Source organism: Xyrauchen texanus, chromosome 30 (assembly GCF_025860055.1).
Source record: "Xyrauchen texanus isolate HMW12.3.18 chromosome 30, RBS_HiC_50CHRs, whole genome shotgun sequence".
NCBI lineage: Eukaryota > Metazoa > Chordata > Actinopteri > Cypriniformes > Catostomidae > Xyrauchen > Xyrauchen texanus.
Genome location: NC_068305.1, coordinates 29,687,364 through 29,714,354, shown reverse-complemented (window position 1 = coordinate 29,714,354; position 26,991 = coordinate 29,687,364). Strand labels below are relative to the sequence as shown.

Below are 26,991 nucleotides of genomic sequence, written 5' to 3'. Positions count from 1 at the left end.
AAAAAGAATAATATGAGTCACTATCCCAGTCAGTGGGCATTTTATTGTAATTCAGTCCAGTTAACACACAAAACATAATAAATACAAATTACACCGAGAACATTTTCATCAAAGTACATTTCCATTGTCGGCAGTCACCACCATTTCTATATCTGAGTCCTGAAACATGCAAAAGCAGAACACTCACACAAGCAGTACACACACATCCACACATGCATACACATCTCATATATTTCTCCAGAGGCATCTGAAGAATGCTCAAGATGCAAAGTACTGAGTCTTGCATTGAATACAAACAGTCAATGGGTGTCAAGAGCGAGGGTTCACTGGACGACAAACAGTCTGCGAAGTGACACATAGGGTCACTGTCCGTATCATCATAGAAAGTGTCACAGCCTAAAAAGAGAGAGATGATTAATGTGATGGGAAAAGAGATGCATTTCTTTCTAGCCCTGTATTTGTAAACATTGAGTGTGTTTTATACCATAGGGATGCATGTGATCTCCAGGCATCTGTGGAGGGGTAAGGCCCTGTCTGAAGGGGTCCAGCTTGAAGCTCCTTGACTCTAGACTGATATTTTGTTGGGGCAGTGAGACATATGAACCTAATCTCTCTAGCTCTGCAGGAAGACCTCCACAAGAGGGCACTGTGGTTACAAAAATGGCAAGAAAATGGGCATTTTAGCATTGTAGTGTGAATTTTATATCCAAATGTGCTGTTATACTTAAAGGAATAATTCATCCAAAATAAAAATATGTCATTATCTCTTCACCCTTATATCGTTTTATTAAATCAAGAAATAGAAAAGGTAAAATAGTTCAAATTCATAGGTATTATTTTAGATTCTCAACTCACATTTGATAGACACGTAAAGAAACTTTCAAAAAAGGTAAAGATTAACTTACATTGTTTCAAATATATTGGACATTACATTTCAAAGCAGGCGGCAAACATTTTGTCTCATATTTCATATTGTACCACAGTTTGGACTCAAACAAGTGAATCCACAGTAAATTGTATAGTCGCTTTACAATCAGGCTTTAAAATCATGGATAATAAACCAAATCATCTGCATCATTGCAATAAAAAAATCTTGACGTTAAATGTTTTATAAATCTGTCCTACATAAAATTGTTATTAAAATGTCTGCAATAAAAAAGCCCCACAGGTGTTATGTAAATGGCTAAATAGACAGGATGGTAGTAGAACAACATGGATCGCAGTGAATGTAACTGTAGGGTTGATTACAACAGAAAAACTCAGTGATAAAGGGCTTTTATCTGTGAAGGGTTCCTAACTCTGGAACATGCTACCATCTGAAATAAAACCAATAAAATAAATAAAATCTTTCATAATATTGGTTAAGCGTTAGTATTAAAGAAACCAGAACTATACTCATCTTTCATTTTCAGTTATTTTTTTTGTCTAATCTTTTATACAATATGTCACCAGGGTTGGGAGCAATCTAAGAAATTTTGTTTTTTAACAATTTGTTTATATTGCTTGATTTATGTAGTTTTTCATAGAAAAAGCCCACATAGGGACCTGAGATCCAAATTAGTCTCTATGTAATGCATATTTTTTAATTTATGTGCTGAAATCATGTTTTTGTACTGTCTCTACAAATAAACAAGTAAATAAATTAAATAAAAAAATTGTGTAGAACAGAAAAAATCTTATGTTATACAGCTATGTTATATTTTCTGCTCTTTTCCATACAAAGATATATAATAGTGACCATTTCTGCAAAGCTTCAAATATGACCAAGATAAATAAATAAAAGCAAATCAATTCATAAATAAAAGAAAAAGAAGACCAAGCAATGTAAAAGTAGAAAGTATGTAAAAGTAGTCCATAAAACCTCAGAAGACTTGGAATATAGCGCACACATTGTATGGACTACATTTATAGTGCTTTTAATGTAGTTTTTGTCTTTACAGATGATGACAGACGTCACAATGAACTGTTGTTGTGTGGTAAAAACTGCAAAAAGATCTGTTCCATGGGGTAAAAAAAACCCAGGGTTTGAAATGATATGAGAGTCAATTATGACAGAATTTTAATTTGTGGGAGAAAAATTCCTTATGAAAATCCCCCCAAGAAGATGAGTTTATGCTATGAGTATTATAAGAGATTCAGAGAATAAACTGTGTGCGTAGACTGAGGAATTTTGTCAACTTTGTGTACCAGTGTGTTGTGCTTGGCTGTCCCTTTTCTCCTGAGGAGACACACTTTGCTTTTGCTGCTGTCTTCTTGCCAGTTTTTTCATCTACATTTCACCAGACAAAGAGATAGAGAATTGTAAGCATTCACATAATTTAAAGTGATTCCTCTTTTTAATTCCATGTCCCTTGCTGGATGCAAACTAATACTGAGGCATGTACAGTCCATGAGAATCCTAAGAGAAAATAATACCTTTGATAATACGAAGGAAGGCAGAGAACACACACATAGCCAACCTGAAAGGAAGTACGCATCTAATCTAAAAGCATCTATACATAATATGTCATCAGTTTCCTACATGAAGCAATAACACAGCTTGTTTCCTTATTGGCAAGCTCATACACTGCAGAAAGATCTCTGTTATCAATTGCATAAGTTAATGTTCTTTCAGTGAGTGTGTGTGTGTGTGGGCATCACATTACCTTGGCTCTTTGGTTCTGGAACCAGACCTGAACGACTCGTACGCTGAGTCCTGTCTCTGCTGCCAGAGTCTCCCTCACCTTACAATAAGATGAGACAGACAGAAAGAGAGCCATAGTGTGACCTTCATGGTCTATGGGTCACGTAGACTAACTGATGAACTGACCCACAGAGTATCAGATCAACAAAGATAGATAAAGCAATGCAGTCAGACCAGCTGCAGTTGGAGAGGGGGATCATTCCTTAACTTTCCACAAAAAAAAACCTCCTTCACAATTTTTAAAAGGCATTTTAAATGAATGGCGAGTTAAACCAAAGTTCAACACAGCATCCTCATTACACTTCTTCATTTAAGTTAAACAAGTTTAATAAAATATTATAAGTTTATTTCCCCATAAAGTTTAATTATCAGTATTGTAGCTATGATTATTATCAAGTGCTTGAGCTGGTGTTAAATATACAGTCACATTACAGACATGTTTGTGTTTTTGTATTGTAATGGCTGACCTTTCGACATGGTTTGGATGAGACCTCAAAAGAAGCTTTGAAAGCTCGTCTCTGCTGTGTTGTAAGGATGGTACGAGGCCTTTTGGGTCTCTTGTGGTCCATGTCTACAGTTGTGTTATTGTCCCCTGCTGTCTTAATGTTCCCTTTGTTATATTCCTCCTCATCATCATCTTCACTTTTACCTGTAGTAAAGGTAGCACAGTTATATATATGTGCCTAAGAGCTAATAATTATAAATAATTAATGGTAATAAGCTAATAAACTGATTATTAGCAACCAAAATATATTGTTTTTTTTTCTCTCTGTTTTAGAAGCTTTAAGGGATAGTTCACCCAGAAATTAAAAATCTCTCATAATTTTCTCACCCTCATGCCATCCCAGATGGTTATGAATTTCTTTCTTCTGCAGAACACAAACAAAGCTTTTTAGAAGAATATCTCAGTTGTGTTGGTCCATCTAATGCAAATGAATGGTGGCCAGAGTTTGAAGCTCCAAAAAGCTCATAAAAGCAGCATAAATGTAATCCATACAACTCTAGTGGTTCATTCCAATCTTCAAAAGCAATATTATAAGTGTGGGTGAGAAACAGATCAATACTTCAGTCCTTTTTTACTAAAAAATCTCCCCCTTTGACCAGCCCCAACCACTAGGTGGTGATATGCACGCAGAATGCTAACTGCCAAAATAACAAAAGAAGAAGAACACTTCTTCTTCTAAAAATCAAATCATTTGTGTTCTACAGAAGAAAGAAAGACATACACATCTGGGATCACATGAGGGTGAGTAAACTATGAGAAAAAAACCTATCACTTTAAAGATACTGTATATTCAATATAAGATAAGCTCAGTTAACAGCATTAGTTGCATTAAGTTAACACAAAAAAATATATATTTTGAGTCGTCACTCGTTTTGGGAATAAAAAAGAGGGTACACTGAGATATTTACAATGGAAGTGAATGGGGCCAGTCCATAAATGCTAAAATAAACATATTTCATATACCCTTAAAACGTAAACATTGAAAGTGTTAACATGATTTTGGTATGATAAAAGTTCTTATTTACCATATCTGTTAGTAGTTATTTCCAATGTTACAACATGATTTTTGCTTTTTTTTTCCCCCTTTCATATTTTCTTTGTTTGAAAATCAACACAATGCCACAAATGCTGTTAACTTGAATTGTGCTGGGGATATTTCTTTAATTATCTTAAAACTGCAATGATAAAAAGATGTTTGTAATTGGTCATCTACATTATAGGTTCTGTAAATTCTGTACATTGTAAATCTGTATATATACATGTAGTATATCTGTATCAAATTGACTGCAATTGAAGCATCCTTTGTAGGGTTTTGGCTGGGTTTTAAACTGTAAACCAGGATATCACAGTAACTTTAAACAACAGAATTTTCTCGAAGGTCCTAATTGACAGATCTGTTTACATTCTACAGAATTCTGTTGTATTAGTACAGCATAGTGTTTCCTGGAATAGTTTATCACAGTGATAAAGAATAAAAACTGAATATGTTTGTTCATGGTTTTGTGCATGGAGTTATTCTGATAGATACATGAATATACATATTCAGTAGAGTATGTTCAGTACTCATTCATAAACCACATGAATCAGATCCAACCAATCTAACTTCTGGGTGGATAAAAGAATATCACTTAACTAAAAGTTTATTTTATTACTTTTTGTTGAATATATATTACTTTAAATGTATTATTGAATCTAGCTTAATCAGTGTATTGTCTGGGATTGTATGGTTTATCAAAAGAAGATAGTAGTAGAAGTATCCCACTATTATGCTGGAATGTTTGAGAGTGTTAAAACAACACCTGAGTCGGAGGTGGCCGGGCTGACCAGTTGGCTATGAAAGTCTCTTGCACAGAGCAACCTGTCCTCTGTGAGCACACAGCGGTCTCCCTTCTGCAGCCTGCAGGCGCACACACAGCAGCAGAAACAGCGCAGGTGGAAGATTGCAGTGCCTGCATGCATCACCAGCTCGGCCGGAGAGATGACCTCCGCACAGCCCTTGCACCATACCAAAAACAACCTGACAAAGAAAGAGAGAAAACCACCTATTATCATAATTTAAACAAATTAATCAGGGGCAGTGTGCATGGCTTAAAAATGAAAATTGTGAAATAATTTACCAATTACTACAGAAGAAAGAAAGGCATACAGGTTTAAGAACGACATGAGGGTGAGTAAATGACATCAGAACATATATTTTTGGATGATCTATCCCTTCAATATTCAATAAAACAACTCTGAGAGCAGTTTTGTTCTTCTCAAACTTTGGAATATTTTGTTGCTTAGTCGCCACGTCCATCAAGGATTGAGACTAGAACTTGCCATTTTCCCTTGCCGTCCCCTCCAACCAACTCACCCCCCAAAAACACGCAGACGCATACCCCCAGCATGGTGAGTGTGCATCTTAGCGCCTGGCAACCAGAGCTGGGATTCAGGAGCTAAAACAGAGGCGGCCGGCTCCACGACTGTGTCCGGAGTAGGGCTCCCGGGGAGGGGGGAGAAAGGAGCTCTACAGGCTGTGGCTCCAGACGGAGGGAAAGAATCATGCCTCCTGGTGGGAGAGGCCGGTCCAGGGAATGATCTTAGCTTGACTTAACCAAACCCAGACAAAGGAGGGAGCTGGCCCAGAGCCTCGCTGCCATTGTCCTGCTCTGGCAGACACCACATTTTCTGTTTGTCAAACTGGCCTGAGATTTCCGTGCCCAGAGGGGGGCGGAGGGCAGAGCTGAAGTCTAAGGTTTGGGGTGAGAGTGACAGGGAGGCTTAGAGAGAATCATCCATAAAGGTACTTCAGACTCAGACTGACAGGTTACCCCTTTACGACATCTAAGATGCTTTAATCATGGATGGTTCAACGAATTTAACACATCAAATAGTAATAGATTATTTAGTCACCCTCATGTTGTTCCAAAACTCTATGACTTTTTTTAAACACAAAAGGATATGTTAGTTATAGTCACTATTTCATTTAGCAGTCATTTTACCAAAAAGCTCCTGTTGTGTTCCACAGAAGAATGAAGGGGGGCGGGGGGGATGTTCATGCATTAAAGATATGTGCATATTTTTATGTTTATTTTTTATTTTATTTTTTTGCCTATTGAACAGTGGATGTTATTATTATTGTTTATTCGTAGCTCTGCTAGGTGCATGGGAGCATAGCAAAAAATTCCCCTAAAAATATCCCAAAGCTTTGCATTGTTGAGATCTATTAGTGTTGCCCTGGGGTTGCTGGGGAAACAAGTGAGAGTTCTCTAGAGTTCAGAAGAGGGACAGAAAGAAGTGATGGCTCTTTACATTATACACAAGAGCATCTATGGTATGTGAATCCATGTAGCACAGTATGGTTCATTTGTGTATTAAGTAGAATTTAATGCAACAAAACACGTTTCAAGATATAATTTATATTGATAAATGTTATGCATGCCCAATCTAGAACATACTCCAGCACACTCGTGAACACACCTTTCATTTTCACAATCAGGCATGGAGTGTCTGTGGGGTTTTTAAAAATACAGTTGTCAGAAGATTACAGACACTTAGTCAGAAGATTACATACACTTAGCTTGAAGTAATACAAAAAAAAATGTAAGCACTCGTTAAGGATTTTTTCCAACAATTGTTTACTGACAGATTATTTCACATTTAACTGAGTATTTCACAATTCCAGTGGGTCAGAAGTACACTAAGTTAAATGTAAAAACTGAAAATTCCAGAAAATTATGTCAAACCTATAGACAATTATCCAATAGCTTCTGATAGGAGGTGTACTGAATTGGAGGATGTATTTTAAGGCCTACCTTCAAACTCAGTGCCTCTTTGCTTGACATCATGGGAAAATCAGCCAAGACTCAAAAATAAAATAATTGTGGACCTCCAGAAGTCTGGTTCATCCTTGGGAGCAATTTCCAAATGGCTGTAGGTACCACATTCATCTGTACAAACAATAGTTTGCACCATGGGACCACACAGCCATCATACCGCTCAGGAATGAGATACATTCTGTCTCATAGAGATGAATGTAGTTTGATGCAAAAAGTGCAAATGATTCCCAGAACAGCACCACCAGACCTTGTGAAGATGCTGGAGGAAACAGGTAGACAAGTATCTATATCCACAGTAAAACGAGTCCTATATCCTATATCGACATAACCTGAAAGGCTGCTCAGCAGCCACTGCTCCAAAACCACCATAAAAAAAATCCAGACTACAGTTTGCAAGTGCACATGGGGACAAAGATCTTACTTTTTGGATAAATGTCTTCTGGTCTGATGAAACAAAAGATTGGCATGGGTGTGGCAGCATCATGTTGTGAGGGTGTGCTGATGCAGGAGGGACTGGTGCACTTCACAAAATAGATGGCATCATTAGGAAGGAAAATTTTGTGAATATACTGAAGCAACATCTCAAGACATCAGCCAGGAAGTTAAAGTTTGGTCGCAAATGGGTCTTCCAAATGGACAATGACCCCAAGCATACCTCCAAAGTTGTGGGAAAATGGCTTTAGGACAACAAAGTCAAGGTATTGGAGTGGCCATCATAAAGCTCTGATCTCAGTCTGAACTGAAAAGGTGTGTACGAGCAAGGAGGCCTACAAACCTGACTCAGTTACATTAGTTCTGTCTGGAGGAATGGGCCAAAATTCCTGCAACTTGTTGTGAGAAGCTTGTGGAAGGCTACCCAAAATGTTTGAACCAAGTTAAACAATTTAAAGGCAATGCTACCAAATACCAACAAAGTGGATGTAATAAAAGCTGAAATCAATCATTCTCACTACTATTATTCTGGCATTTCACATTCTTAAAATAAAGTAGTGATCCTAACTGACCTAAGACAGGCAATGTTTTCTATGATTAAATGTCAGGAATTGTGTATTTGGCTAAGGTGTATGTAAACTTCTGACTTCAACTGTAGTTCTGATATTTCTGTGTATTCACTACGATTACTGGAAAGGGAGGTCATTGAGCAGCAGCACGCTGTGGTAGGCAATGGTCACGCTGAATTTAAAAAGAACATCTATGCTTTTATGGTGAAAAACAAATCTTCAGATTGGTAACCTTCTAAAATTCTGTTTGGATAAACACTTTTAGGATTATACACAACCATGCTGCTTGAGTAGTACCTGTGTTGAACAATGCTGTATTGATGAACAAACCTCTAAAAAGGCACAACGTCATGTAGTTTCCAGTAATACGTCTCAATTCGCTGTTTGGGCCAAAATGCACAGCCAAATCTACATAAAAACAACACAAGACCACACATCTACCACTGTAATAGTTGCATTGGCCAAGTTCTGTTTTTTCTACAACAGTTTTTTAAATGCTTCAAACTACTTCAGATGGTGCTGCTATATTGCAAATAAGAATGCAGATTCCACTTTTATTCCAACCTGGTCTTGATGCTTGAGGAATGAGGAATTGCACTGTACCTCTATGCCCCCTGACCCTTAAAAGAATGTTCCAGGTTCAGCTCATGTTTAGCTCAATCTACAGGATTTGCAGTATAAAGTTGATTAACATAGAAAACATTTTCACTTTGTCCCTTGTTTATTTAAATAAAAAAGAAGCAAAAATTGTTACAAGGCCAGTCTATTATTGTTAAAATCCACCGTTTCAAAAGTATAGCGACAAGATGTAAACATTAAACATTTTAACATGAATTTAGTGTGATAAAATCGATTACAGTGTTTGCTGACATTGTGTCATCATGGCAATTAAATTGTGATATTTGATTTACAGTAACTTTACTTAAGTTTAGTAAGTAATTTTATTAGACTAAAATCAAGTTAACATACATAATGTTTGATCTTGTGGGTATACTTTTAAAACAGTGTGCATTTTAATGTTTATGGACTTGCCGCATTCACTTCCATTATAAGTGTCTTATTACAGTATAACTGTGATTGTTTTTTGGTGGAAATAAACATTATGCCACAAATGCTGCTGATTGAGCTTTAATTGAACTGAATCCATAACATCCCTTTAAAACTCCCACTGATCACAGACAAGGAGATCACTATTTTAGATACAATACTTAAATTCTGAGCATCACTCTAAGTCTGAATCAAATTAATCACAATTTCAAGACACTGAAGTATCTGTTAAGAGAGCAGCCTGCTGACCCAATTACAGTAAAGCTGCTCCTTAACCTGATCAGTAACTGCTGGGTCAGCTGGCTCCCCACCCCTGAGCCCATAGTGAAGCACTGTGCTACTGGGCAGGAGTGCCAGCCAAGCAAGAGTATGTGGCTAATTGGTCAGGTCAGATATCTCACGGTTGGACGGGCATCAAGCAGGGGTACCAGTGGGCACCAACCTATCCAGATGCCTCGACATAATTCACATGCAGGGATCCCCACATACACCCCCTCCCCAAAATTCACACAAACACACACTCATCTTCTCTTGCATAAAGCTCTCCGGTACCAAGAACATATGGGCAAGTCCTCCACACTCCAAAAGAACTCGCTGGCTGTCTAAGCACTCTTATTAAGAGCACAGTGGTCAGTTTTCTATCATTATTACTTTTGACGAACTCCTAATGTGAAAATGTGATATGGGGGAACATTTTGGCCAATATAGGCTAGGCAAAAGCCAAATGCTGTGAAGAAGACAGAGCCTTTCTCTTTCAGTTATTTTTAACAGCTGGGAGCAGGAACTGCTACCCAACAATAAGAATGTATTTTTTTCTGTAATACAATTTGGACCTTTAATCACTTTAGATTGTGATTAAACCTCTAGTCCATAACAAGTGTTTGGCTGTTTTTTGAGGGTTATTGTGCTCTGTAGTTTAGCACACTGTATTTTATGTGGAGGTGAGAAGAACGCACATATAACTGAGCGAATGAGAGAAAGACTGAATTTAGGGGGTAGTAGGGGGTCTGAGCACTGTGTCGACGTGGCCATATGCTGTCCCCAGCTTGCCGTTGCCACGCCGATGGGTCCTGCTAATTTAACACATCTTGACAGCGTGTCAGTAGTGCTGTCCTCCTGATCTAACGGTGTGTGTTTGTGTATGAAAGACTCCTCGCATTCCATGGCCCAGCGCGACCCTTCCTCCTGCAGTCACCTTGTCTCTCTGGATACTGTGCCAAGTCCCCCAATCCACACACACACACACTCACACACACACACACACACACACACACACACACACACACACACACACACACACTCACACTCTCTCTCTCTCTCTCTCTCTCTCAAACACACACAAAAGCACAGACCCTTGTCATAGGACAATAATAGGGTAGAATGTTGTTCAAGTAAAAACTTTGTGTGTAAATTAAAAACCGAAAGAAAGGAAAACTGAATAGCCAAGCATGAATTTATTATTTCAAAAACAGGCATGACAGAATATCAAATATCAGGACAGAATTTGTGATACATCAAAATGTATATTTATATTCAATTCAATTTAGCAGTAAAGTTGACATCAATTTCTTAACATTGTTGGTGAGGGTTAGCTGTCTTGCAACACTCAAAAAAGTAGTCTATTATAATATCAGTATCTTCTACACTAAATACCAAATCGTGGGAAATGTTTGCACTGTAGCATGTAAATAAATGAAAGTTGAGAAAATGATTCATCGCATCTCTAAAGGATGTTCAAATTTGCCTATAGGTTAAGTGAACTTTTGAATTTCACTTGCAAGTTCTCAAGCATTATATACTGCATATTCATGAAGAAAATCTTGTAAAACAATGTATTAGTTGGTCACAGAGATTCAAATACATTATTTTCAATCAATTTGTTTTCACCGTTTTATAAAGGTAATAACAAATGATTACCTTAGTTTAATTTATGCATAAAATTGGTGAAGTATATTCATTACACCATATTGTCCTCTATATAATACACACCCCTGAAATTATTTTGTAAATGAATCTATTTCATACTCAAATGCATTATTTTATAGAAAATGTTGCTATACCAGTTAATTTGAAATTTTCTTGAAAATAATTTAAAAAAATATTGAATAAGAATCGTATAATTGATTTAGATAAGACGTAAATTAATAAATCACGAACAAACGAGACAAGGATTTAAATTATATAAATTGTTTATAAATTATCTTGGATTCGTCATTTTATTTGTTCAATAACATTTAATTCAACAAAAATAAATAGCGACAGCAAGAACAAATTATTTACGCGAACGCAACACCGACTGACACCTAAGAAAATGAGCGAAAACCAAAACGAAAAGAAATAGGCCTACTAAATAATGTTATGCTTAAACTAAGTTAATATGTAACACTTTGCCACTGTAGCCATGTTTAATTTAGTGTTAGGTCAACAATGGACCTCGACGTCACACTTTTTCCAGAGTGAAATAACTTTGAACAAAATTGCTGGAGTATTAAAGAAAACATTCGTTTTCAAAATGTACTGTATGTACGAACTGCAGTAAGGGGTGTATGAATGTCTTACTTCTGGTAGTCTCGCTTGCAGTAGAGTGTCTTGTTACGGAGGAAGCAGGTGTTTTTCAGTGGCTCGCGACATGATGCGCAGCGCAGGCAGCGCTCGTGCCACAGTCCGTCCTGCACGCGGAGCAGGTACTTGTCCCGGATAAGCTCATTACACCCCTCACACACGCTCTTTCTACACATGTCTGAAAAAAAGAAACTTATAGTAATTAATCTGGCAACTTCAACATCTTAAAGGTGTACTTTTATGGTGTTTGAGCAACGAATGAATAATTTTCCTAATTGCATCATAAGACTGGAATTTTTTTGATCTGTTATTGGTTTATTATCTTAAATGCATGACAAACGACGTCTTTTAAAACGTGAAGACCCCCTCACACACACCATCAAAGTGTGAAAAAGTAAAATAATGTAACTCAAAAATTAAAACCAATAAACAATACAAAAATCTATGAAAACTATGCATTCACGATATTTACAAAACAGTAAATAAAAACAAACCTTTAAATGGTAAGATAAATTCATATTTTTTTTCCAAATGAATAATTTTAAGAAGCAACATCCTTCTGATGTTCTTATTTACATTATTTGTATTCAAATGAAAAAAGTTTGTCTTTAAATTGGAATGTGTCAAAATAACTCACATAGCAGTTAATACGTGCTATTATGAATATTTGCATGTTTTATCAAAACTAGGAAATAGAAGCTACCAATGTGCATGACAAAACAACTTCACAAAAACTTCAAGACTTTACAGACAGTGGACTAGACCTACCCACTTACCATTGAAAAGAAAGTATCCGTTTTGCCGTCCGGTGTAACTTTCGACAGATGCTTAGTTCGTTGTACAGGCTCACAAAAGCTCCATAATAAAATTAACCTGTGCGTCTGCGTCAGATACCACGTCTCTCTCTCTCTCTCTCTCTCTAATCTTCATTTCTGCTTCTCTGTCTGACCTGCCCTCTTCTCCTCTCCCTCCCTCCTCCCATCAGCAGCACCAGGTGACGAGAAGAGTGTCCCAAACAGGCAGCAAATTAAGAATGTGTACTAATTCTACAAATAGGCCTAATCCTTTTACTAATGAAAATCTCTAATATATTATAACAATAAAAACAAAACAAAACAAAAAACAATCTTAAAGACAAAAAAGATTTGCAAGATAATTTAACAGGCAAAAAAAATAAAAAAAAAATAACGAACAATATATATGCTACGTTTAGTTTGCGATTTTCAATAATCTAGTGTCACTGTCCATAGGATATCCTAATTTGCGCACGTATTAATCATTAACATAATCAAGAATAAATAATCAATTAATTATATAATAACAATATTAATAATATGAAAGCATATCCAAAACTAGCAAACTGTCTTTTTACGAACTTCAAACTTGAGTTGTTACTTATTTTAAACGTATTGAAATAAACAAAGAAAATATTACAAGTAATTAATCAGATTATGCGATCAGATTTTTATAAAAAATTGAAAATGTATTCTCGATGTAACAAGTATTCAGTAAAGATCTGACAATAAATATTTTTAAGCGAAAGAAGGCACTACATTTTATAGATACAAATGTGGGTGAGAAATCTCACAAAGTTACCTTCATTAATGTACTGCATTTGATTCAGCAGTTGTAGTGACAGAGCAAATACACATTTGCAATGAAAGAAGCCACAGTCCATTATCACAGACCTTTATTACAGTCGCTCAAATGTTGAGGTGAAGATTACATTCGTGGTATGTAATAGATAAAAATGGCGCCATCTGGTGGGCTGAACACAATGCCCTCGATATGTTAAAGGAACAGTTTTCCTAAAAATGAAAATTCTCTCATTTTATTCACCAGCTCATATCACCCCAGATGTGTATGACTTTCTTTATTCTGCAGAACACAAACAAAATTTTTTAGAGCGATATTTCTGAGAGTCCATACGATGCAAGTAAATGGTGACCAAAACTTTGAAGCTCCAAAAAGCACATAAATGTAATCCATAAGAGGTAAAATCCATGTCTTCTGAAGTGATCAAATCGGTTTGAACGAGAACAGACCAAAATATAACTCTTTCTTTCATTGTACATCTTGCCATTGCATTCTCTAGACACAATCATAATTTCCGTAGAAGCATGCACAGATCGCTAGATGACACAAGGCAGTGTAATCAAGCTTGACATCATGGTCACCAAGGAGACTGCTAATGTCAAGATTTATAGTAAAAATGACTTATAAAATTGATCTGTTTCACACCCACACTTATCACATTGCTTCAGAAGATTTACCATTCAATTGCATTGATGAAATACAGAGATGAAATATACTTTGAAAAATCTTTGTTTGTGTTCTGCAGAAGAAACAACGTTATCCACATCTGGAAATTATGACAACCTGCTCTTTCTCTTAGACAAAATATTAAAAAGAAAAAAGGACATAGCATTTAAATATTTAAATATTTATTTGGACAGAATTCTAAACTTCATTTTTGAAATTATTGTCTTGGTTTGATAAATGCATTCTTTGAATAAAATATATTTTCTTGAATGCATTGTCTTGCCATTAGAATGGATATATGATGTTAGCTAATTACAGAGACAAACATCTTTGTAATACAACCATTCCAGTAAAATTAATTTAATCTGTATATTTTGAGATTTTCCCCACTTAATCCATTTTCCCTCCCCATAATTTTCACAAGAAAAACCATTTCTTGCTTGGTATAAAATATGCAGCTTCAATCAAGTCTTATTATATTAGTTACATGGGAATATGTACAAAAAAATGGCCAGTTGGAACTTGTGTCACGTGATCTGGTGGGGGGCTTCAAGCATTTCCATTAGGAAAGTGTCTATCGGCGTGTCGCCAATCAGCTTGAAGAAAAATAGGTGCTCCAAACACTTGAGCCCGATGGATCGGAGAGCAGGTAGACGTAATAAAAGTTTAGCAAACCTGTAAAATATATTAAAATATAAAGCACAGCAAGGATGACAAACATTGTTGAATGTCATGATTTACGCAAGACAAACAAACTGCACATTACTGAAATGTAGTGTTAAGTCATTGGCAAAATCCTAAACAAGATTTGTTTTCCTAGTGATGATGCCCTAGTACTTACAATACAGAATAGTTCTCCCAAAAATGAAAGTTGTCTCATCGTTTAATCAGACTAATGCCATTCACTTGCATTGTATGAACCAAAAGAGCTGAGAAATACTTCAAAATCTTAATTTGTGTTCTGCTGAAAAAAGAAAGTCACATCTGGGATGGCACAAGGGTGAGTAAATTATAAGACAATTTTCATTTTTGGGTGAACTATTCGTTTAATGTCAAATTGTAAAGTGAGGAAAGGAAGAATGAACATAGATTTGCATATTGCAGAAACAATTTGAGTCTCTACTGAACAAACAGGTATGTATGGCTGTACCTGCCAGGCTGGCTGGGGTATTTCTGTTTGGTGTAGGTTTCAAGTGAGGCGTAAACCTTTTCCCTCAGTGCTTCTACCTCCGCTGGGTTTGACAAGCCTTTAGCGTCTAATAATAAAAGCAATGTCCATGATTAACTATATAGTCAGCATATTCACACATCTTGTACATGTGCCTATTTCTGATCTAATAAAATTGTGTAACATGTTGACAAGGCATGTTTATACAGGCTTAAAAGCATGTAATAGGCTTGTTAATAGTTTATTATACTTAGAAATATACATAAAAATACAAATACATAATTAGTATTTGACAACTTGAAATCCTGAAAACACTATATACACTCAGCAAAATAGTTGTAAGATTTATGCATTTCAATTTCATAAAATGTTTACCAAAATATTGTTTTTAAATGAAATTGAAATGTGTACATCTTAAAATTAGGTTAAATAACTTTTTTGTGTATTTTTCATTTGAAAAATTCCAATTAAAATAACTTCATTCATCTATGCCGCACACTTTAATGAATTAATCAGTGAAAATTAATAGCACACCAGGGTTGAAGAGAACGACGGCCCTAAGGCAACCCAGTTCTGTTTTATCCATCTGCATGTCCTTCATTTTAGAAACCAGCTCAGTAAGTACTCTGTCACAAAATTAGCAGGGGAAAAATATTTGACAAAGCTTTTAAAGACATTCTAAAGAAATACATTATTTATAAATATAAATAAAACAAACATACAATGTACTCCAGCATATAAACATTCAAAAGACTAAACTTAGCTCTGCTTGAACTCTGCTTGATATGGATAACTGAGATTAAGTCAAAGTTAAAAGCCTTTATGAAGCCTTTGTTTTTTTTTTTTTTTACACATTATACATACATTTTTGAATATATACAGTGAAATGTATTTGTTTTTCACATATACCAGCTAAGCTGGGGTCAGAGTGCAGGGTCAGTCATGATACGGTGCCCCTGGAGTGAGGGTCAAGGGCCTTGCTCAAGGGCCCAACAGTGGCATCTTGAACCCCCAACCTTCTGGTCAGTAACCCAAAGCCTCAACTGCTTAGCCACCACTGCCAGTCAAGCCAGGCTGAAGGCTGAATACTAACCTGTTGAAAATGGAGCCCACTCCAGCACTGTGAGCACTGCTCCTGTGGACGTGGAGGCCTGTGCCCAATAAGATACCATCTTTAACTGTGATTGAGCGATGGGAGAATGAAGCGATGAGGAGCTCATTCCATCCTGAGAGGGGAGAAAAATAGAGTGAGGGACAATAACTTGCATATCAGGAGGATGATTTATGACATTATGTATCTCTTCCTGTGGATTTATTCATTCAAAACAGTGCTTTTCATTAGTGAAGCTGTGTGATGTTCTGTGGTGAATAATTTAGGAGTGCATGTGAAATGTTTGACCAGTAGAGGTCAGCATTATCACCAAACACAACTAACAACACAGATCTGTCTGACCATTTGACCTACTGTGTTGACATGGAAATGGTAAAGTTTTATGTAAGTGTGGTCCAAAAGTTTGAGACTTTGCGTTTGTATTTTTGTTAAATTGAACTTGGAAATAAACAGAAATTCAGGATTTAGAAGAAGTTAAAAGTTATGACGTATAATGCGGAAGAATATTGTGCACTATTTCTAAGCCCCTAAAACAAATATAAGCAAATTTGTGACACTGAACATACTGACTCCTTTAAAAAAAAAATGTTTTTGTATAAAAACAAAAGCCAAATAAACTACTTTCACTAAGACTTTTGGATGCATTACATGTATATGCGTGTTAGTGTCACATACCTGCTCGAAGCAGAATTACTTGATCATCCAGAGGCAGATCGGAAAAATTCGGTATTCTTTTGGCCCACTCCACAAGAGTGAATAGTTGCTTGTCAGCTGCATGGCAGATATTGGTGACTGGATCGTTCGTCTGGGAAGGGAGACCAAAAAAAAAGTCTCAGTAGTTTTCAAAGGATTTTTCATGGGGGCTAAATCTAGCAAGTTCTATTGGGTTGATTGTATCTGTAAACATAACTATTATCCCGTAACAGATTAATGGTAATTGCTTCAAATCTGTTGCTTACTGAGTTGCCTGGGGTGTCCTCTGTATATGTCTCAGCCTTAGGTTCGACTGCAAGCTCTGCATCCAGAATCTTATCCACAGGCATGTCTTCATTGAAACTGCTCGTTGATTCCACCTCATTATCGCTTTTCTCCTTCCCACGCTGCCTTTCTTCCTGGACCGCTGTGGGGATCACAGAGGTCAAACAGTGCAAAGAAAAAAGTACAATAATATTAACTTTTATGTATTTATTTAAATATATTTTTTATCCCCTTTTTCTCCCAATTTGGAATGCCCAATTCCCACTACTTAGTAGGCTCGCTGTGCGTGACACCGCAGAGACTCACAGCACGTGGAGGCTCATGCTACATGATCCACACGCAAATTACCACGCTTCCCACTGAGAGCAAGAACCCCTAATCGCGACCACGAGGAGGTTACCCCATGTGACTTTACCCTCCCTAACAACCGGGCCAATTTGGTTGCTTAGGAGACCTGGCTGGAGTCACTCAGCACGCCCTGGATTCGAACTTGTGATTCCAGGGGTGTTAGTCAGCGAATAATAACTTTTATTAATTAATGGTTATACAAACAATTTTGTTAGACTTGCTCTCAATGTCTTTTACAAGTGCAAAAAATTCCTCCAATAAAGTTCATGTTCTTTTCACAAGTTCACTAGTTAAAGGGTTAGTTCACCCAAAAATGAAAATTCTCTTATCATTTACTCACTCTCTTCCATCCCAGATGTGATTGACTTTTTTTCTTCAGCAGAACACAAATTAAGATTTTTAGAAGAATATCTCAGCTCTGTAGGTCCATACAATGCAAGTGAATGGGCTTCAGATATTTGTAGCTCCGAAAATCACTTAAAGAAAACAATTAAGTAATCTATAAAACTCCAGTGGTTAAATCCATATAATAGGTGTGGGTGAGAAACAGAACAATATTCAAGTCCTTTTTAACTCTAAATCTCCACTTTAACTTTGACTTTCAGGTGTAAAAGTGAAAGTGGACATTTAGAGTACAAAAATTACTTAATTTTTTATCTGTTTTTCACCCATACCTATTATATTGACTCTGTAGATATGGATTTAACCACAGGACTCTTATGGATTACTTATTTTTCCTTTATGTTATTTTTGGAGCTACAAATGTCTGATCACCATTCACTTGCATTGTATGTACCAACAGAGCTGAGACATTATTCTAAAAATCTTCCTTTGTGTTCTGCTGAAGAGAAGAAAGTCATACACATCTGGGATGGCACGAGGGTGAGTAAATGATGAGAGAATTTTCATTCATCCCTTTTATTTAGTCCTGGAGTGCATTAAGGTAAACATATTTGACATGCTGTCCAAAAAGGAGGGGCTTTTTGCATAGGACTGGGCTTGAGCTCTGAGATTGAGCCCCCCCCCCCCTTTATTGTCATTGCAAAAGTACAACAAGATTAGTATGTTGTACTCCACAAGGTTGTAGCATTGTAAATACAAAATCTATATATAGTATACACACATATACTGTATACACACCTTCCCTCTTCATGCCCATGGCCAGGCACTTCTGGTAGCGGCAATATTGGCAGCGATTGCGCTGGCGTTTGTCAATCAGGCACTCTTTGCTGTCTCGACACGTGTAGGTCAGGTCTTTTCGGATGGTTCTCTTGAAGAAGCCTTTGCAACCTTCACAACTGTAAACACCATAGTGTTTCCCTACAAACACAAGCACATTTGTCATAAACACCAAAACAGATGGCCCGATTCACTTTCTTGCATTAAAGGAATAATTCCCCCAGAAACGAAAATTCTGTCATCATTTACTCACCCTCATGTCATTCTAAACCCATGTGACTTTCTTTCTTGTGTGGAATATGATGAATGCTGTAGGACAGCTGTGAGACATCCATTGCCACTATTCACTTTCATTGTATAGAAAAGAGAATTCTGCTAAATATCTCCCTTTGTGTTTCACCCAAGAAAGAAGTTACACGGTTTGGAACATCATGAAAGTGAGTACACAGAATTTTAATGACAGAATATAAATTTTTGGGTGAGCTATTATTTCAGTCCTAAAGCTAAGCAAAATGAACATAAACATCTACAATATGTGTTTGTTGTACCTGAAGACCGGTCCCCGCAAATGGCACAGATGTGTTTGGACAGGGATCCAGGGCTACCGCACTGATAGCTGCTCATGTTGCCCAGTGGGGCCAATCCCAGTGGAGGCTTGATGTCCTCTGAGTTAGTCACATTCAAAGAGTTAATCTGAGAGCAAGGAAGAGAGGAGGGAAGGAGAGAAAGTAAGTTGTCATACAGTGGGAACAGGTGTCGAGTCTTTTTAGTTTATGCCACAATACAGCAAGGCTGTATTTGTTCTCCCACACAAGTAACACAAACAACCCACAAGAATACGCTCATACTTACAAAAACATACTCCACCCTGATAAGTCCATTACAAAAGTAGCTGTGAGGGTGCTGACATAACATTCTAAAGTGAAGGGAGGGGGTGTATATGTCTCTCCATGTCACATGAATAGAATTTACAACAACAAACCATTTTTCTGCAGTCCTGTAATCAGCCAGCAAGTGGCAGTATATGGCCATTTCTCAGCCACAGAAAGTGTCAAATCATATCTTCAGCAAGATGGTTCACTTACTCTGTTTAATTTTTCAGTTTTCATTTTCAGTGAAAAGTTCTGATATAAGTATATTGATGTACACTACCAGTCAAAAGTTCAGACACACCAGCTAATTCTTTATTATTACTATTTTACACATTTTAGTATAATAGTAAAGCCATTAAATCCCACCACGAATAAAACAACACAAATGGAAGTATGAAAATGATGTATTGACCGAATAAAAAAATAAAAAAACTTTCATGTATACCTCGGGTCTTAAGTGACCCAGGACTCTGGTAAGTGATCCATCCCCTGTAACTCATCCATTTTTTCAGTTGTGCCCACACCTCTTTAGTATTCCACAACCTTTCTCATCTGAATAGCATAACAAAAAACAAACAAACAAACAAAAATATCTATATTTTTATAACTGCCAAATGTGTATAACGGTACCTAAAGACCCAAGATATGTAAAAGTGTTTTTTTTGTGTGCTTTTTTGCTATTTAATATCTATAAGTTTACTATATATATTGTATATATTGTCATTTGTTTATTACAAGACAAATTAGTACTATACTCATTTAAAATGACTACAACACTATGTTGATTTTCTGTGACAATGGTGAAAATCAGTATTCTACATGTGTGCACAAATACATGTTTTACATGCTATTTCTTCCTCAAGTTGTGCTGATGTTTCAGTGGTTGACCTGATCAACATTTCACATTGCTATCTGACTAAGAAGCAACGTGGAAGAAAACTATAGCAGGTGTAACACATGATCATCACAGTATAATTTGGCTATTGTCATTTGGGTGTACTACTGTACTATTTAATTATGTAAGTTGTACATCTATTTAGCATCATCTCTTTGATACATAAAAAATTAAATATACAAATATATCAGAATTAGTGCTGTCAAAGTTAACTCAAATTTGTTTTGATGCCACACATTTTTTAACGGCATTAACGCATAATATGACCCACTGAATAAACTGTAGTTCATGAGAAGAAAGTAAATTCACGCAAACGCCACTAATGTCACATGCATTGACCGTTGGGAAAACAGATGGTGGGAGACATTATACCGAGACCTGCGCCAAGCATTTTATCAATGTAGCATAGCAGTAGAACATGCCCGCAAAGCACGGATAGAGCTTGTGACTTTGAAACACGAATGCAGCGGCAAGACAGCTGCTATTTGATTACCTGCCTTGCACTGTGCACTGCCAACATGTCCGGGAATGATTACGTTTGCTGGACAAATTGGAAAAATTAATTTCTAATCTAATTTCTGTGTTTATTTTGAGGCTCTGTGTTATCACAAATAAACTCTCCCGTTGATGTGTGCAAGTTTGTGAATGAATTTCGGGATCTACTCACCTGTCAATCAACTGATGCGCTAAAGCAAGAGTTTTAAACCAGTGTGAGGGATACAACTTTGTAAACTGTCAGGAAAGTTAAACCTCTGTGGCAGCGCAGATCATTTTTGAATAAGTCAGACATTGATACGTTTTAACTCAAAAAACATTAATTACCTGCAAACGGAAACCCTGCTGCTGTCTCAATGTTCTGTCACATTGTCTCTGTTTGATAGTGCACTATCCAATGCAGAAGTTAGACAGGGGTGAAAAGTTCTTGAGTAATTATACTTCATTACTATACTTAAGTATTATTTTTGGGGATTTGTACTTTACTCGTATGCAGTTTAAAAAGTATACTTGTACTTTTCCTTAATTACATTTGCAAAGAAAAAATTGTACTTACTCCTTACAATTTTATTTAGAGTTGAAAATTACTTGTTACATTTTTGCTAATAATTTTTTTTTGTCTTAACCTATCTGGGCATCAGTGCAATGCGATAGGTTTGTTAGTATTAAGTTAAACGTTATTTAGTCTGCCAGTTATTTCTGTTTTAACATAAAATGTGATTGGCCACAAAATGGTCACTGGTCATTGAGAAGCAACATCATGTCTCACCACAACACACAGCAGCTTGATCTGTGCTTGAGACAAAGAACAATCACTGGCAGAAGAAGATGGATAAACATGACTCAGTTGTGAGTACAGTCCAAGCTCAGTTACCAGAGCAAGAGCACCTGTAGCCCTACTAGGGCTGGGCAAAAAAGATTCTTTCTTTTTTCCTCTTCTTTTTTTTTGTCAATTCGATATCGATTCTCAAAAGCCATGGTTCGTTCTTTTACTCTATGTGCAACCCTCCACTACAATGAAAGGATCCTTTCACTGCGTGTTGAGCGTAAAAGTTGTTCCGTGTAATGCATGTCCAAAGACGAGATCCACGCAAACATTTGTCAATAAATAATGTCACTTATAATACTCTTTCTGTCTTTGCAGTCAGTTGTTGATCAAAGACAACAAACATTAAACATTTAATTCTAATCACACATGGCACAGATAAAGCCATTTGTGTCTCTTGTTAACTTTCGCTCATTTACAGAAATGCTGGGTTTCCTTAAAGAGACAGTAAAGGTTTTTAGCATGTGTTCAACAACTCAAAGTAAATACATGTGAAAAGTAAATTATAATATATGCAATATAGTATCATATCTGATGATTAAATACATTGATTTGTTTTAAAAAGTTAAATGTGACAAATGATGAAAAACTAATAAAATATAATTAGAAATAAGTAATTATTTTCATAATGTACATAGTTAGAAGGTACGCTGTATAATTCACAGCATTATCTGAGAGAGAATGTATTTCATATGCAAGCAAAAGGGACATTATAACTGACCCATATGAATCGATATCAAATTGAAATCAAACAAAATCGAGAGCTTGTGAATCGGGAATCGAATCGGGAAATCTGTATGAAATCCCAGCCCAGCGCCCTAACTTAGTGAATTATTTTCTTTTAGTGGAGTTAGAAAGTCTCCTTTGTCTCCCACTCACCAAAGAAATTTCAAAAATCCACCATCAAATCTGTTTTCATTCTTGCTATGTTATTTTAACTTTTTTACTTTTACTCAAGTATGTTTCTGGCAAGAACCTTGAACATTTAATTGAGTAAAACATTTTTTCACTCAATATCCATACTTTCACTTCAGTATAATTTTCGAGTACTTTTTACATCCCTGAAATTGGAGACATTGCTGGAACCCTTCAGGTAATCTACACTGTCATTAACCTATTTAATCCCACCATTTACAATTGTGACCCGGGTCTAAAAGGAGTTTTTGATGTTGTAAATGACAGTGCAGATTTTTTTGCATGAGTATTTAATTCCATTGTGCTCCTGCAAAGCTTATTTCTGTCAAAACTCCATAAAAAGAAGCGAATAAATCCTGTCATAATACACTTGATTTTGTACATTATTTGAATTGAGTTGTGCAGTGCTCATTATCTGTTGTTCAACTCTGTTGATGGGGTAGGTTTTGTGTGGATGACTGCAAAATACATCTGGATGGAACATATTTTGTCCTCTCATGTTTATAAATATATTGCGATTAATCGCTATTAACTACAAAAAATGATGCGATTAAATATTTTAATAATTTGACAGTCCCTAATCAGAATATAATCTATTCTATTATTCTCTAATTGTCTTGAATGTTTTGAAAACTTCTGCTTGGCATACATTTTTATATATTACATTTTATTTCCTGGTAAAAGAAATACATAAATGATGAACAAAGATAAAGTATCAAATGCCCATTGGTTAATATTTACATAGTTATCCATTATTTGGTGTTGAAATTACTATTTGCATTTTTTATTTGAAGAATAGAGCAGTAATTTACAGAATATTTCTGTTTACTATTTATGCAAACAGGAAAAGTCATCTGTAACATTATATATGTCTTTACTGTAATTCTTGATACATTTTAAGCATCATTGGTGAATAAAAGTATTGTTTTCTTTCAATAACATTCCAAACTTTTGAATGGCAGTGTAAGTCTTGGAATTCACTAGATGCTTCATTGCACATTGGTGCCATGCCAGCAGGGTAAAGAATTGTATGGAGTTTCTTACCTGCGGGCTGCTGAGAGTGTTAAATCCCACATTAGGCGTAGATGGAAAGGAAATTGACGGGGACCCCAAAGACGGAATGATGACAGAGTAGGGTGAGGTTAGGCCATTCATGGAGGAACCCAGTGTGCTCATGGGAGACTGCAGTGGGCGGGAGGAACTGATGACGGATGGATGACCCACCATGGAGCTCGTGGGTGGGTGCTGAGATGGGGAGGAATTCAGAGCACTTATGTCTGTGAAGAGCCAGAGATTAAAAAGAGAGCAAAAGAGGTTTGTAAGAGCAGAGCCATTACAATTAAGTGCTAAAATAATTGTTGATTGCATTAGTGCTCATAAACATTAAAGGAATAGTTCACCCCAAAATGAAAATTCTGTAATTATTGACTCACCCTCATGTCATTCCAAACCTGTAAATTATTATTTGTTTATTTTTATTTTGGAGGGGTACACAAAATATTTCTCACATAGATCTTTTCAAACATTTCATAGCACGATTCCCACACCTTCTGACCAATTAATTTCCATGGCATTCTTATGATTTTTCTAGTAGTCTGGATTACTGGATATGGATAAAAAATATAATTTATTGAAACTGTACTCACTGAGAGCAATTTAAATGTAATAATATTATTCAGAGCATAGCATAACTGCGAAAATCCATCTTCACTATAGAAATTTCTATGACATTTTAAAGATTTGCCTTATTTCCATAACATTTCCAGGCATGGAAATGGACATTTTTAATTGATTAAAAAAATCGTATTTATGTGTACAAGGCTCTGTCTGGTCTTGATCCTCAATATATCACTGACCTTCTGCACCCATATTTGCCTCCTAAAATGCTTAGATCTTGTAAACAACTTCTTTTATCAGTTCTCCGCTGTAGTTACAAGTCTAAGGGAGATCGAGCCTTCTATGTTGTCGCCCCCAAACTGTCAATGTCCAAAAAGGCTACAAAATGCAATGTACTTTAAAGCACCATAAGAATAGTCCATGTGACTAAAGCCAGCGTAACACTGGGAGACTCTAAACAACTTGATTTTGGCCGAGTGTGTAACACATGACTGTTTTGCTCACTCCCTTCATTCTGAAGTATGACACACTTGCCTATACAAAATGGTGGAGGGGGTGACAAACATGTCAACTCACCGCAACTCTCTTTCTATCACATGGTGCTTGGGCAACTGTCAACGGATGTAGAAAAGAAGTCCCGCCATACAGGAAAAAGAGCCAATCACCTTTTAGATACAAACATCGCCTGTCCTTCAACTCGAGAACTTGCATGCTCCTTAGCTATACAAGCCGAGAAAATTGAATTTTTAGCGTAATATGAGGTAATGAAGCACAATTTATGATTGCAGTATTGTCAAATTTTATTGATGATTTTAAATATGTTCTTAGATCATAATCTTGACCAACGTTTTTTGAGATTTCGGTCTCTCAGTCTCCAGACTTTGGCTGATCTATAGACTTCTTCGCCATCCAAGTGGACTCGGACCGATTGTTTTGGTGTGGATCTGAGTGCAAGCGCTATGTTCATATATGCCTAAATGACCGAACCAAGGGAGAAAACGCACCAGGTTCTGAAACAAATGTTGCAAACAAGCTAGGTGTGAAAATGCCCTTAGGATGTGATACATGGAGTAACTTTACCTTGTGAAAGTGTGTGATTCTGTATTCATCCCATTGTGGCTAGAACACTTATGCCATATACAGATTTAAGTGAGTACAGACATTTTATTAAATGAAAACAGACTGTTTTGGCTCCATTTTCTGATGTAATTTTAGTGTAGGGAAAAACCTAGGAAAAATGCTTGGTGACAGAATCACTATGGATTACAATCAGTGTTTGTGATAATGTGCAGCTGAGTGTGAAAAAAAAGTTCAGATCAGGTTAACGTCTTGTCAGTTCTTCAGTAAAAGAGGAAGCTCATTGATCACTTGAATACACAAGAACATAATACCCCGCCTCGGCTTCAGAACAATTTTTCAAGCAAGCCGGATTTGTTTTTTCATTTTTTTTAACCAATAATTCAGCAAGGAGTCCTGACGGTCAAGTGATTAACGGCCTCCCTCTGACAGGCACTGCTTCGTCTCCGTCCACCTGGCCAGTGATTATGTTAATTAAGCCATACAATAGCAGACAAAATTGCAAGTCATTATTCATTGATAATCTTTATCTCAGCTGCAGCTCTCAAATAAAATATGGCGCCTATGTTGTAGGTTTGATATTTTGACGTTATGAGACACTAGACAGCCAAAGACATTTGACATCCAACCTGCACCAGAGGTGCCATAATTGATTTGTTCATCACACAAAGCTATCATATAACTTCAGAAGACTTAGAATATAGCACACAAATCACATGAAGCATAGCACACAAGCCGTATGGCGTACTTTTAAGGTGCTTGTAACGCATTTCAATGGAAAGGAGGAGGCGAGAACCGGCTTGGCAATATAAATAATATTTTAATGATAAACTTAAACAAAAAGCACAAACACACACATGACGGTCAGCTGGCCGTAAACGATCTCTCTCTCGTTGCACCACCGTCCGCAATTGGCCTTTATCCCTCTCAGAGGCTTATAAGTCCGATAAGGGACCGGGCGTGAATAATCACGACCCGGCCCCCCCTCCGCCATGTCACATTGCTTTTTTGTCCTCTTTGGATCTTCACAGCCATAGTCACTATGAACGTCTTGTTATATGGAAAAGATCTGTCAAGATGTGTTTCAGAGGAACTTGAGGGGGTGAGTAAATAATGACAGAATGTTTGTGTGACCCGTTCCTTTATTAAAGCAGAATGTAACGAGTCTGTATGAATTTATCAAGACACATCCAATACTTTATTTAGCATGCACAGATGTCATACAGCATTACTATTAGCATCTACCCAGGGGAACAACAAGTACCTGTGGAGGCATTAGTGCCTTTAATGGACATCAATTAGTCCCCTAAATAAGGATTAAAGCCACTGATTGTAAAGATTGGTATCGTGTGACAAAATTGTGCACTCTGTCCAAGTAAATTTAAGAGGGCACAATAACAGTTTAATTAGAGAGGCCATTTAAAGCACCTGGTAATGGTAGTTTGTAAAAGCACAAACACACTTATAATCGTAACGTAATACAAGGACACAAACAGAGCAAAGGTTGTCCTTTTGCCAAATACAGATAGTGTTGCAATCCAACTTGTTTCATCATTCAAGAAGAAGATGAATTCAAAATAAACTAAGATTACACTAAACTCATTTAGAGTAATTTATTCCATGAATATGTCC

The 26,991-nt window shown here is 36.5% G+C and overlaps 2 protein-coding genes across 4 annotated transcripts in view; both read right to left on the bottom strand.

Moving 5' to 3' along the window:
- Positions 1-88: 88 nt before the first annotated feature.
- On the bottom strand, positions 89-11,809 carry LOC127623934 (LIM homeobox transcription factor 1-alpha-like). The gene is made up of 7 exons (XM_052098513.1): positions 11,614-11,809; positions 4,988-5,205; positions 3,151-3,332; positions 2,646-2,723; positions 2,188-2,269; positions 485-646; positions 89-396 (listed from the first exon to the last, which is right to left on the bottom strand). The coding sequence occupies exons 1-7, from the start codon at positions 11,790-11,792 to the stop codon at positions 89-91; spliced, it is 1,209 nt and encodes a 402-aa protein (XP_051954473.1). The 5' UTR covers positions 11,793-11,809.
- Positions 11,810-13,295: 1,486 nt separating this feature from the next.
- LOC127624338 (retinoic acid receptor RXR-gamma-B-like) overlaps positions 13,296-26,991 on the bottom strand; it is a 39,089-nt gene continuing 25,393 nt past the window's right edge. For 2 of the 3 annotated variants that reach the window (XM_052099122.1, XM_052099123.1), the window contains 9 exons: positions 23,710-23,942; positions 19,211-19,355; positions 18,624-18,803; positions 17,117-17,277; positions 16,833-16,962; positions 16,140-16,272; positions 15,581-15,672; positions 15,029-15,134; positions 13,296-14,553 (listed from right to left, as the gene is read on the bottom strand). In XM_052099122.1, coding sequence (XP_051955082.1) covers positions 14,406-14,553; positions 15,029-15,134; positions 15,581-15,672; positions 16,140-16,272; positions 16,833-16,962; positions 17,117-17,277; positions 18,624-18,803; positions 19,211-19,355; positions 23,710-23,942 — 1,328 coding nt within the window. In that variant the 3' untranslated portion in view covers positions 13,296-14,405. Of the gene's footprint in view, positions 14,554-15,028; positions 15,135-15,580; positions 15,673-16,139; positions 16,273-16,832; positions 16,963-17,116; positions 17,278-18,623; positions 18,804-19,210; positions 19,356-23,709; positions 23,943-26,991 lie in introns of those variants that run through there. The other variant, XM_052099124.1, reaches the window with a different exon arrangement.